The sequence below is a fragment of the Vulpes vulpes genome, unplaced genomic scaffold (genome assembly GCF_048418805.1).
Source record: "Vulpes vulpes isolate BD-2025 unplaced genomic scaffold, VulVul3 u000000746, whole genome shotgun sequence".
Classification (NCBI taxonomy): Eukaryota; Metazoa; Chordata; class Mammalia; order Carnivora; family Canidae; genus Vulpes; species Vulpes vulpes.
In genome coordinates, this window is record NW_027325833.1 from 12,997 (window position 1) to 27,050 (window position 14,054).

At 42.0% G+C, this 14,054-nt stretch overlaps 1 protein-coding gene across 1 annotated transcript in view; it reads right to left on the bottom strand.

Moving 5' to 3' along the window:
• NPTN (neuroplastin) overlaps positions 1 to 14,054 on the bottom strand; it is a 58,698-nt gene that overhangs the window by 12,996 nt on the left and 31,648 nt on the right. Inside the window, exons 2-4 of the mRNA XM_072746422.1 lie at positions 10,273 to 10,620; positions 5,222 to 5,393; positions 1,856 to 1,950 (exon numbers count right to left, since the gene is read on the bottom strand). Coding sequence (XP_072602523.1) covers positions 1,856 to 1,950; positions 5,222 to 5,393; positions 10,273 to 10,620 — 615 coding nt within the window. The remainder of the gene's footprint in view (positions 1 to 1,855; positions 1,951 to 5,221; positions 5,394 to 10,272; positions 10,621 to 14,054) is intronic.

Here is a 14,054-nt window from a genome sequence, read left to right on the forward strand (position 1 = left end):
GCCTCAGAGGCCACTTTAGTAGCCAACCCGATGAGAAACCACCTCTGTCTCCGCTCCTGAAAGTGCTGCTAGAAATTATTAGAGCCAAATCAGCATGATCACAGTGAAGCCAGGACTTGCAACTGCATGTAATCACCCTTAGGCTTGGGGAGGACAGTTAACTACACACACCTTTTCCCCTCCCTCACCCATCCTGTTACCTCCACGCTTGGGACTTTGTGCCAAAGGCTCAGCCTGGAATGCTGCACAGCCACCAGTACCTCATGGAGGAGGGAAACAACTCCCCACATAGCCCGGCTCACCCAGGCAAGGACAGGCACTTGACTGGCTTAGAGAAAAGGCCTTCTCATACCTTCATCATCATGTTGAACAAATCTGTCATCCGTCAAAAACAGAGATAAACTCAGACCTCTCCAAGAAAAGCCCTGAATTAATCAAATCCCAGGTTGTCTGGCCTACGTGGACTGTAACCATACCAGTGTGACTCAACCCCTTCAGGCATTTAGAATTCAGTCTGGCAGCTAGAGGAGAGATACTGGCTGTCCTTACATTGACTTACAAGTCAGGGCTGTGTCAGCAAGACACTACTTTCATTTAATAACAACATATAAATGAAACTTAGAATCTAAGCCTTTCTTTAAACTTCTGGTCTTCTAATTACTATTATTATTTTTTAAGATTTATTTTATTTATCCATGAGAGACACAGAGAGAGAGAGGGGCAGAGACACAGGCAGAGGGAGAAGCAGGCTCCATGCAGGGAGCCCGACGCGGGACACGATCCTGGGTCTCCAGGACTAGGCCCTAGGGCTGAAGGCCGCGCCAAACCGCTAAGCCACCTGGGCTGCCCAAGTCTTCTAATTATTTTAACACAGATCTGAATACCTATTATAGGACCTTCCCATTTCCTAAATTTATCCTTCCAGCTGCTAAGGATCACCTGTAGATTTAAGTCTGTATCCTTCCTAAGCAAAATTCAGACTAAAAAAAAAAAAAAAAACCAAAATCCCCAAACCCCTCATCTCTTCAGTCTGTCCTCAAACAAGAGCCCTGCCTGCCTCTGGACATTTTATAAAATAGAAAAACATGGGCCTGAGTGTCAAGACATGAGTTCTAACGCTAGTTCTGTCTCAAACCACTCTGTGACCCAGAGTTCACGGCTGCACTATTCTGGGTCTCAGCTGCTTCTCTGAAGTAACACAGGAAAGCTGGATTCACGATGTTAGGTAGCTCTAACTTCCAAGTTCACTTGTCCCTTCTCTTACAGTTCTCCTAGAGTTCCCTTCCTTTCTGGGAACTTTCAGCTACATGTTTAAGATGCAGCTGCATCTTTAAGATGCCATGCACCCAGTTTCTATTAAAATTCCAATGAATCATCCACAGATAGTTTATGTTCATCCTACACATTGTATTTTTCCAGATTCTGCTGGCCCATTGGAGAGATCTATGTATAATATTTGTAAGGCACTATTTGTTCTAAGAGATTTACATAGGTTGAATGATATGAAGCTGCCAACATCCAAACATTTTTACCATACAGAAACAGCAATTTCATATGATTCAAATTACCACATTAACTTATTTATTCCTCCTTACAATCCCCATGAGGTAGGTTTTACAAATGAGGAAATGGGAGCACAAAGAAGTTAAGAACTTGCCACAGTCACAGAGCTAAGAGATGACAGGGTTTGGATTTAAACCTGGGCAGCTAAGCTCCTGAGCCTGTGGTCCTACCATAATGTTTTATTGCCTCCCGTACTGGGAACAAGAACAGCTTGAAGAATGTGAGTCCAGACCAAAGTAGTGTCTCAGAAGGAGAGTGAGAGGCTCACACTGCAGCCTCTGTTGGGTTGTACCTTTCACTTCAATGGTGGCATTTGCTTTAGGAGCACTGACAAAGTGATATACACAGTGGTATTCGCCTGAATCCTCAGCTCTCGGCTTATTGATCCTGCAGAGATGAGAAAAAAAATGAAGTGAGGAAGCTGGGAACAAATATACAACAAAATATACAACAAAATAAGAATCAAAAGGGCAACCAGGGACCTTGCTCTCCAAACCGTGTCCCTGAATGCAACTCACCTCCTCCTAACTGAAAGCAAAAACCTCCCTCCACGTATTACAAAACATTAGAGCTTCACTCCTTACTGGGTGCCTGGAATACAAAGATGGAATGATACATGGTCTCTAACCTTAAACAAGTAATCAAAATAGAGGGCTGTACAAAATACTCTAGATTATATTTAGATATAGAGGATGGAGCCATCACTAAAAAAACCTTGCTTACCTCATGTTTCTAGTCAAATAAGTAAGAGCAGGAAAAAAGGCAAACCGCAAACCTTCTTCTGTGCTCCCCTTTTAAAGACCCTGTTTTGGTAGTTTTGTTCTTCCCACACAGTATTTCGGTACCATGCCTTTTAATCTCACTCACAGGATCCAAGGAATAGTGGGCGGAACAAATCTCTGTAATCAGAGCACCAGCCACAGAGATGCAGCTAAACTTTTAAGACACTTAAGTACAGCTAGAACCCTAAGGTCCTGCATGATCTCCTTCCTATGATCATCTCAGCCACTTCCTAATCCTGCTGGGCTCTTTTCAGTTTTTCTTGTTCCTTCCTCAAAACCTAGACACAAGATGTTTCTTTACAGAGAATGCTCTTCCCATCACTCTTAGCCTAATCTAACTCCTTCTGCATCGGTCTTGGCTCACATCATTTCTTCCTACCCTCAATCAAAGTGACATCCCTCTACCTGACATTCTTGCTCATACTACAGTGTAATTCTTCACACACATGCATCAAAACATATAATTATATATTTACGTGATTGCCTGATGAATGTCCAGTTTCCCAAAAGACCAAGTTCTATGGACAGGCACTGGGTATAGAATTGCTGCATAATTCTATACCCAGTGCACATGGCCTGGCCTGAAATATAGCAGAGTGAATGAATAAATAAATGAGCAAATGACTGAATGAATGTAAACTCAGAGTGAACAGCTGTGCAGAGATCCTGATCAAGTTAAGCAGAGTGACAAGAAGGACTGTAGGACATGTGCACGGCTAGAACAGCACTTCCTCTGAATTCCACAGGGTGATCCTAAACAAGCTTTCCCTGACAATGAGCTTCACACCAGCTCAGTACACTAGGGCTTTATACACATACCCCAAAACTTACATAGAAAGGCTGGTGTCTAATTACTGAAGAGAAATCTACATCAGAAGATGATCATCATACAGCTCCTGCTCTTTTGGCTCAGTGGTAAAATGTGGTACTTGTGATGGTCAAATCTACATTGTACTAATGTCTGAGAAAAACCCCTAGCCTTAACCACTGACTGGCTCAATATATTTATCCATCTTACTGTTCATCCCAAAAGATCATGGATGAGGAGAGACAATATATCCCTAGGACTACCTCGGCATACCCGCGGCAGCATAACATTCTTAGAGGAACAGCCAAGAGTCTTCTAAATTTGATACAAGGGGCTTTTCTTAAATCAATATGCTCCCAATAGGGAAAACAGACACAAGTCAGCTGCTCTTAGCAAATGTTCCAGAGTTTGGAGGAAGAGCAGCAGCTGTATCTTCAGAGCTCAGACTAACTTAACTCTAAGATCCTTGAAAAGATCCTTGAAAAGATGACTCCCAAGCTTGAGCCCATGCCTGTGGGTTCAAAATCTCCCCTACATCATTCCCTTCAACTAGCTACTGGGAAACAACTGAAGCAAATGGAAAACAACCCCAATAGCCAAGCAGGTGCAGGGTCTCTCAGACTGGTCCACTGATCACTTAATAGGTGGCCCAAGAGACTCATCAGCCATTACTTCACAAAATGTGGGAGAACACAGATTCCCTGAAAAACTCTGACAATGCAGGACACCCCTGGAGAGCTGCAAATAAGCTGACCAAACAAAGAAGGAAGAAGAAGAGAAGGAGGACGAGGAGGAGGAGGAAGCATTTTATAAAGTCAAACTCGAATTTATAAAGCTACAGTTCAAAGCCATGTGGGTGACATAGTACAAGACCTCGGTGAAACAAAATTGGATGTCTGGTACCTTGAAAGAGTAATTATAAAAATACAAACTTGTAAAACTAACAAATAGACCAAGAACATATGCCTTTCATCCTACCCAACAGTTCTATGTGATTAAGCTTTTCCAAACTATGAGAATATGTCTGAGGCTATATTTCCAATTTAATATCAAAAGAAACTACAGTGGAGATAGATTAAACTTGCCACTAAAATGGTATGTTAAAGCAGGAAGAAAAAGAAAAAAAAAAAAAAAAACCAAAAACCTAGATTCTAGATTCTAAAAAGTCAGGAGACAGAGAACCTAGCCTTGCTTCTGAAATTTACTAGATAGACTATTTGGCCTTGAAAATAGTTAAGAGTTATTACTCTTTGAGTTTTAGTTTCCTTACTTGAAAAAAAAAAAGGATCCTGATTATGGGTCAATTAAATAAGGGATATGAAAAGATCTCAATTTTGCAAAATATTGCAGAAGGTCCTTGCATGCAGATTTTCCTGGTCTTACTCCAGTGCACTCTTTCTTTGTACGGACTCAACCTGACAAACAAAATCAGCCAATCCTTTTCCAGATTAGTTTTCAACCACAAACTATTCTGAAAGGTGAGGTGCCATGTGTTCTAGGTATTCCAAAAAAGCACCAAATCTTTGGGGGCCAGGTTAACTTCAGCCGGCAAATATTCCCCTTTCATCAAATGATGTTTCCAGGTTACCATCCTTAATCCACTGGTCTTGATCAGGTTATGGTCCTATTAATTACTCTCAAGAGGTAACTCAGACATCTATCCAGGAGAAAGATCACTTAGGGTGCTCTTGCTCTAAGAGTCCTAAGGCAGATTTCATTCTGATTCTTTAAACCCCTGGATTAAGTCAAAAGACCTGCATTCTAATTGTGACTTTCCTACTGACTAGCATGGTTACCCTAAGCAAATCACTCTCAATGCCTTCTGTTTCTCTATTATCATAGTGAGGGAAACATTTATGACTCTCAAATCTGGCTATTCATTAGAATGCTTTGGAAATCTTTCAAAGATTCCTGGGCCTCACCCTAGATATACTGGATTAGAGTCTCTGGAGAAAGACCATATATATCTTCTGTGTCTCCTTCATAACCTAGCTGTGGATTATGAATGTCCACAGTAAGCTCAGCAATGCTCCCTTCCACCTTCCCAGGAACTGCCAGCCCCTCTCACCTGTATTCCATGTTGCTGGCATTCTTGCGAGTGGCGGTCAGTTCTACCCCATTCTTTGTCCAGTAGCTGTATGTAAGGGTATGAGAACTGGAGGTGAGGTTACACTGCAGGGTGACGGGGAGAACAGGGCTGTCTCGAAGAATGATCTCTTCACTGGTGACAATCCTTGGCTCTGTAATAAGAGTGCACAGTGATAGGGAGCCATAGCCTTCCATTCTTTGTAGCCCTGGCCTGAGAATCAGATGGGGTAGGATGGGGAGACTAGAAAAGAGGGAGGGCAGACAGGACCACCACATGAGGAATTTCACTTTACCACTTTAGAGGAAGTCAAGAAAGGAAAAAACAATGATTATAAGCAAATGACCACTAGCGCAGACAACAGCCTGAAGACCAGTTGGCCTAGACGTGAAAAGAATGGGAGTATTACGGGTACTTGTACTGGCAACAATCCACTTATACTTTTGAACACCACCGTTTTATGATTTAAGAACGACCAACCAATTCAGCTTCAATTAGTAAACCAGGCTCCACCTTGCAGTTCTGAAGACAAAAGCAGTATCATTTGTATATAACTAATAAACTCCCTGTGGAGTCACTAGGCCCTGGAACAGTAATAGCTATAATTAGATAATACATGTATGGCTTTTCCCACATTTAATTCTGATAAACCTATGGCAAACCAGCCATGGCCATTAATTATGTAGAAACAAACAGTGTAGATCCTAAAAGCAAATTTCCTGCCAGAAGTCAATTGCATTTTCCAAATTTGGCCAAGGGAAAATTCTTAAGGAACCATCAACAGTTCTTCTCTCCAGCCCATATTTATTCCCAAAGCTTTTTCAGAATTGTTATTTAAAACACATTCCATTGTGCAGATAACAGAGTGTGATATGTGCTGGTATCATGGGCTCCTAGCATTTTTAGAGCTAAAAGGCCCTTAGAGTTCACTGAATCCCACTCTTTAAGAGCTAGAAACAGAAAATGACTTGTGCAAGGCCATAGTTATTGTTAGTGTCAACACTGGGCCTAGAACACACATCTGACTAAATTCTCTATCTCTGCCTCCCTCCCCCAGCTCCATACCCCCAACACACACACTTTCCACCCTATAGCAATTTATATACTTCATCTTCTGATTCTCTCCTGGGCTTAGATAACCTGGGGTCATTAGTTTAAAATCTATAAAAATAACCTCAAATATTAGAACACACTGAGCAGAAATGTTTTAAGGCACACTCTATCATTCCTAGAAGGTTCATACTTTAAAGCCTTTTGAATTCCATCACTATATTAAAGTCAAGATGTCTGTTTGTTGTCTTGTTGTTCCTCTATCTAATCTTCTCCTAAGCTTAGCTGCTATTCTACTTTTGGTCAGACATTTTCAGGTGAATTCTAAACTTTTCCCATCCACATTAGAGGTATTTCCTCTTTTGTTCTTTTTCCAATTGTTTCTCAGAAATTCTTGATTAACTTCTCATTTCCCTGCACCTGACAACTCGGTAGCAGCAACCTGACACCATTTTATGCAGTACAGTGCTGACTCTTAACTCTTGAGGATAGAACTCACTCCCTCCACTGGAACTAATAAGCTTTGTTCCCTGTTCAGGGAGGGGGATGGAATGGAAAAGTCATGGGACACTTGAAAAATATAATGCCCAAGGACCTCTTAATCAATGCAACATTTCTGACTACGGAGCTCCTTTCAAAGAAAACTGTGACAAATAAAGCAAATCCTTAAGTCTGTTCAATTAAATGGGTTCTCACTATTTTCCAATTCTGGCAAAGGGATAGTGGTTATCTTCCATTCAGCACTGGTCCTTACTGGTAACATCAAACAGGGTCTCTATGTACAGATAATGGAGGCATAGCAGCCACTAAGACAGAAGCAGATGCATGTAAACACGTTAGCGCAGTGGTGTCCCATGGTTTCCAAAACACACTGGACAGAAGCCAAGTCCCTGGGCCTTAAGTCGAGCAGAACGGCTGCAAACCCTGCAATGGAAGGCGCACATACACCATCAGCAGAAAGCACCACAATTCCAAGAAAAATCAAAACCAAGCAAAAACAAAAGAGAGAACCAGTACTCCACAGAAATTAAAAATATAAAGGCAACATTAAAACCCAAACACACTTTTAGGTTTTTACTAAATTTTTATTATCCAATTTTATTTTCTGTCCCATTTGGGACTCTCCTTCTGGCTCTTCTTCTCAGACTGCACTGAGAAAGGGTAAACTCTGAGGATGAGGCCAAGAGCTTCCAGATGTTTCAACACAAGGAGGCCAAAGTAAATGCTACTCTTACCTGTGACGATGCAAATGCCCACTGCAGCTCAAGGAGATTAAGAAGGTGATGAGAGCAACCTGGAGACTTTCTGCCAAGAATTCTTGGAAGGCAAAGGAAAGCTCTTTTCCCCTTACGTGTTAAAGATCCAGGAGAGAGTCAGCTGGGAGCAAGTGGATAATTTAAATAGGTTTAAATATGATTCTGCAACATAGGAGGGCTGTGGGGTAGGGTAACCTCCCTCTGATGATTGCTGTATATGGAAACCAGTGCTAAACCAAAGCTCCTTGGCCAGGGTGCCACACCTGCATTTTGCACCAGGATGAAGGTGGAGCTTTTATTTCTGTGGTTTAATATTGCGCATGAAAGTCCACGAGAGATGAACAAAAATGTTTACTTGCCACTGACTCCCTATTTAGAAGTAGTGGATGGGAGATCCTTAGCCTCACCACCACTCTTGTGTAGAAGAACATGCTATGGCCAGAGAGATACCTAAAAACTGGGCATATTTCTCTTCCTGCCTTACCTTACTCAAGGAGCTTTGGGGAAAAGTACTGTCAAGAAGTCATCCTTAGAAGACTTCAACCACCTCCTGGAGGCAAATGTCCTTGGAATGCTAAGACCACAAAACAATCCAATTAGAGTGAATTCAGGATGTTTTTAAAAAGTAACAGCAGCAGCTTGGCTCTCTAAAACAGTTAACTAGGGCTGACTGATGGGGAAGTCTGGGATAAGACTTAAACTGGCCAGGATTTGGTTTAACCACATGCAGACACTTCTAAAGTAGGAAGTTTATTTCCAAGTAAACTGGGGGAATGTTACGTATTTTCAAAACTGAATTGGTAGGTAAGTGCCCCCTGAAGACTCATCATCTTCTAGCCCCAAGGCATGACCTTTTAATTATGAGTCTACTTGAGTCAAGCTCCTGGACGTACAAGTACCAAATGCCCAGCCCAGTCCATGCCTACAAACTTCTGCAGATCTTTGTGGCCATTTGGGTAATTCTGGTTTTATAAGGAAAGGAGCAGGGGGGGCAGGAGAAGGAAGCGTGCAAGGGAAAAACTGTTAAATAAAAGAAAATTGCTGGGTTAATATTCCCCATTTTCACATAGACAAGGTTTTCTTTTCCCCTTTCCAGAAGCAGGTTCTCTGATTGAACAGTGCCAGCTGCAGCAGCCTCTCCTCTCTCTCCCCTAAGACCTATCCTCTTCATAAGCATCTTCTAAGGTACTATAAAGAATAGACAACTAATCTGCTATATTCCACATAAGTATACAGATTCAGGGCCCATGTCCTATTATTTCCTGCATTATTATCAAACTCCTCATAAATGTGTTTTTACTATTTTTACTTACTCTTTCTAAATCAATCAGTTCCTTAAGCCAGAACTGGCTATAAGTCTGAGTTCTTGAAGAGAAGGCAAAAACCCAAAGCATCTTTCCATTAAGTAGAGTATGCTCCCTCAATTAAAATCAAGTCAGATGTGGGGCTAGAACTAACTCTTTCTGGCCAGGAGCACTAGCTCTGTGGTGGCTTCTTCCTCCCTCTCCTTTCCACTACATGAGTAGCAAGACACTTTTCAGAAAAAGAGGTGGCCACAAAAGCTCCCGGGTCTAATGTCTTACTTGTACCTGCTACAACAGATGAAGAGAAGAATTCTGAGCCAGCCGCTTAGGCTCTCCCTCATCACTTAGTTGGAATTTAGTTTCTTCTTTTTTCAAAATACAAGAAAAGGCCAGTATGAATGGCTTCCAAACTATTTCTGGGGTTGCCAGTCTCTGGGATAAGGAGGACTGTGCCAACAGTCAGTCATCAGAGTCAATCTGTGAACAGGAAGCAGATACAACTCTGACTTTGAAACAGCATGATGGGGTTTAAAAAAAAAAAATACTTTGCATTTTAGTGTCACCTGGTGCCTAACAGCAAGACATACAAAGGAAATCTCGGGCTGTTGCTTTTAAGAGAAGAGGAGACTGGATGGGCAGGACCAGTAAGGAGTGTACTGCTGTAGTGGAGGGCTGTTATCAGAGAAGCACATGCCACTGTTTTAGAAAAGAAAAAGAGCTGGAACTATGGAGATATCCAAGCTTACATGCCACCCAACAACCAAAACACACCACCACACTGCACCTATGGCAACATTCCCATCACAGAACAGGATGACACCAAGTCACAGTGAGGGAAGAGGCTGGGTAGACACAAACTTAAAACCATAGAGGTGAAGGCAGCTACTCAGAGAGCTTCAAACAGATCAACAGAAGAAATAAAAGTAGTTAGACTGGGGAGAGAAACAAAAATAAAAAGGCACCAGAGAATAAATCAGCAAAAGGATAGCAGGAAACCTACTACAAAATTAAAAGGGGAGGGAAAGAAACAATTCAACACTACCCTGGTATAAATGCCTGGTTTTAGGAGTGTTAAGTGTTTTTTTTTTGAGCCCCCTCCCCTGCCCCAGTTCTCCCTCCCCACCTCTTCCCATTGCAGATGATTTTGGACAGGCACGGATTTCCCCAAGTTCTTTGTTCCTGAGGAGAAAGACACAGAAAAGGGTCAGGAAATGAGGGAGGTAGAGAGGACGTCAAAGAAAAAAAAAAGTTGCCACAGATGTTTTCATACACTACAACCAGAAGGGTCGTGGGTTTGAAAAAAACGAAGACAAGGGGTGGGGTGAGCGATCATACTGGGGAAAAGGAAAAGGAAGCAGAAGGGAAGGGTCATCGGGCCACCTCTAATGACTACAGTACTACTACTGTAGGGTGCTGGACTCACTCTGAAGGACGCTTATGGTGGCCTGGGCTCGAATCCATGTTATGGAGGGATTTTGCCTCAAGTCATTCCTCTTGGGGTCGTTGCTGGCCCTGCACTCGTAAGTCCCAGAGTCCTCCAAGGTGAGCCGGGTTATTCTCAGCACACTCACGCCGTTTGACCCGTAGGCGGTGTTTACGGTGACACGGCGCTTCCGAGCACCGTCCCACAGCTGTCTGAAAGACTCTGCCCGGTTGACTTCTGCGTACCACCACTGGATCTCTGGCGTGGGGCTCCCGACCACGTCACAGTACAGCTCAAAGGCGTCCCCAGTGAGCTTAGTTTCTGACATGGGCGACTTGACAAACCCAGCTAGAGGGAGGGGGAGCAGGAATGCAGTGACAGGCCAATCAGAAAAAAAAAGAATCAACAGGTGTTAATAGTAATTTAAAGAAAAGAAAAGAAAAAAGCAAATGAGTTGCAAAGAACAAAAAGGATTCATTTTTAAACTATAAAGAGACAGTAAATAGCATTTCATACAAGCTTTTAGAAGAAGAACCACCCTGGGAAGCTTATGAAGCAAAGGCAGGCTAATTTCAAGCTGGGGCAGCCCAGGTGCTAGCCAGGCAGAAGCAAGCCCACTGGAAAGCGTTTTAGCAATGGGCCCAGTTGGTAGGAATGAGAAAGCTTCGGGTCTCGGGGGAAGAGTCTCTTTCCTTAGAGCACAAACCATTACCTTTTCAAATTCAGGCAAGTGATGAAAGATAACCGCAAGTGGCAGGAGGTCTATATGCCAAGTCAGGATCTCTCTTTTGGATGGGTGAACACTTTGTTAGAGATGCAATGTCTTTTGTGGGCCTCAAGAAATATTAACTGACCTAATGACGCCTTCTTTTGGGAATCAAAGTCCAAACTTCAACTGAAAAGGTAGCATAATTCTTTCTTGTGCAGGATTCCATCCTGAGTTCAGGAGACTTCCTCCACATCCTGTTCTTCCCTGGGTCTATGGCAAACAAACGGCCCAGCGATCTGTGACTAGGTTAGCCTCCACTTGAATGCAGACCTTCACTCAGGCACAGGGAAACAAGACAGTCTGTACTTGAGAGTGAGAATTCCTATGGGGGTCCGCTCAGCGGTGAAACCAGCGTTAACAGCAATCCAACTCAATACCAATAGAGGGACTGTGCCTTCCACAATTCCATAAGTTCATACAGCTAGAGAACTCTGCTGAAAAGTCAGTCTTAAAAATAACCATGGTACTTGACAGGCTCTGTCTACACAGTTTAGTTGCCTAGCTCCCAGAGGCCAGCTCAGAAAGAATAAGAAATGTACAATGATGAAATAAATTCTATGGTAAAGGTTAGGCCTCAACAACATTGCCAGGCATTGCCAGGAATTAAAGTTGATGCCTACCTCCACTCGTCCATAATTTGCTTTAGGTTAAACTCCCATAAGACATGGTGGCAATGGCAGAAAGAGAGTAGAAAATCCAGACTTATCTGAAGAACTTGGGAGGAGGGTCCATAATAAACTAAATCACAGTGCAAGCATACTCTCTCTCACCCATTTACTTCACCTAGGGTTCATCGGCATTTCTACCAATTCAAGCAGTGTCCCAAGGTACAGGGCAAGAAGCTAAAAGAGGTACTGAGTGGCTGGTCAATTTCTCTGGGGATCAAGCTGACCCCTCTGTGTTGGGCAGAGTGGGGCCAGGATCTAACAACATCAGATTAAAACATTCCAAAGGAAAGGTATAAATTATATGGAACCGTTTTCCGACAGTCCGGAAACCAAGGACATAAAGAACTGACTAAAAATGGAGGTTACCAAGTGGAAAACATTCCATTTATATCCCTAAAAGTACTTGCTTTTGGAGATAAACTTCACCCTATGGACCTCAGAACCCTAAACCTGCACGATCTCTGCAACAATGTGCTATACTTAACTGGAGGTCAAGACCTCCAAAATCATACTAATCTTTCAATTCATAAAACATTCAGGATCTAGGGAGGACACGAATCCAGTAATTCATAGCCTTCAACTAAATCTTCTGCCTTGAAATGCTATTCTGAACTACCTCTTCAGATGGTATCAGTTCTTTGTAAGAAACCATCTACCAGAGGCTCCAAGAAGTCAAAAAAAAAAAAAAAAAAAAAAAAAGTCATTCTCAGATTTAGGGCAAGTTTCAGAATTTCAGAAAAAAAAAAAAAAACACCAATCCCCAACAATGAAAAGCTGAGCTCACATCCAGGTAAAGTGGTAATCAAGGAGCCATGTCTTCATCTCGCAAACTAACCACCTGCCCACCCATCAAAGTCAATGCCAACTAGGACAGTAAAGGAAGCTGGTTCTGTCCATTTTACTACTGGTTTAACCACCATGGAAAATTGGTTATCGGTAAATCCCTAGGGAGCAGTAAAGAGGAGTACTGTTTTAATCATACTCCATCATTAAATGGAAATTACAAGCTCTTATCCTCACATTCTCTGTGAACTTGGGGAGTTTATGTCCTCTCAAATGTGACCACACACAGAGTATCGTCAACTTATGTTGGGGTTACATCCTGATAAAGCCATTGTAAGTTGAAATTTTCTGAAGTCAAAAATGCCTTTAATACACCTAACCTACAGAACATCACTAACAAGTCTACTGTGCTCAGAGCACTTACGTAGGCCTACAGTTGGACAAATTATGTAACAAAAAGCTTATTTCTTAAGTGTTGACTATCTCATACAATTTACTGAATGTTGTACTGAAAATAAACAGAATGGCTGTATGAAACCAGAATGATTGTAAGTGTATCAGTTGTTTACTCTCATGATAGCATGGCTTACTGGGAGCTGTAGCTTGCTGCTGCTGCCCAGCACCATGAGGGAGGAACGGACTGCAGATTGCTAGCCTGGGAAAAGAACAAAATTCAAAATTCAAAATACGGTGTCTCTATTAAATATGTATCACTTTTGCACCATCATAAAGTTGAAAAGTTTTAAGCTGAACCACAGTAAATCAGGGCCCATCTACTTGATCATGCTCTAGAAATGTGTTAGTGGGTTTGTTTTGTATTTTTTCCCCGTCTGAAATACAGGCTGACATTTAAGCCTCTTTATCAATCTGCTGACTATGCTAATGTAAAAGGAATGCCTGCAAGTATGTCCAGAACCCCAAGAACCCACCCAATTCCAATGGAATCTCAAATCCCAATAGTATACAATTCAAAGATAGCTGAGAAACAGCCTGAACACAATTCCCACCGCACAGAACCAATCAAATCACTCAACCTGGCACTGCCAACCGTAGGCAAGACTCACATCTAAGGAGGAAGGAATGCTGATCTGATTTAGTTTAATTTTCCATCTGCATACAGGAAAATGGGACTGAGTCAAAAATAAGTGTTCTTTGAATTAGTAAATTATATGATGTGTATTTAAGCAAACTTATCTAAAAGCAAGATTTAATAGCCTTTGAAACACTAATAAACGTGTTCTTTGGAAGCTATTATTATTATTAGCCATGTGCATCAACAGGTTAACATTTTCTAAGTACGTGTCATATGTTAAACAATGTGCTAAGCACTTCATATTATCTCATTTAATCCTCACAACAGTCCTATATGATACTAAGGTCCAAAAAAGTTAAGTACTTTGCCCACAGTCACAAGCTAATAGTCAGAGACTGGCCTGAAATCCAGGTGTACCCAAAACCAAAGCATGGTCTTGTAATACTTTCCATGACTGTGGTCAATATCCCTTACTAGGTTAGAAAAAGGTTTTTGTAGTTATTTAAAAGTTAAAGATATTTTTTGCGAC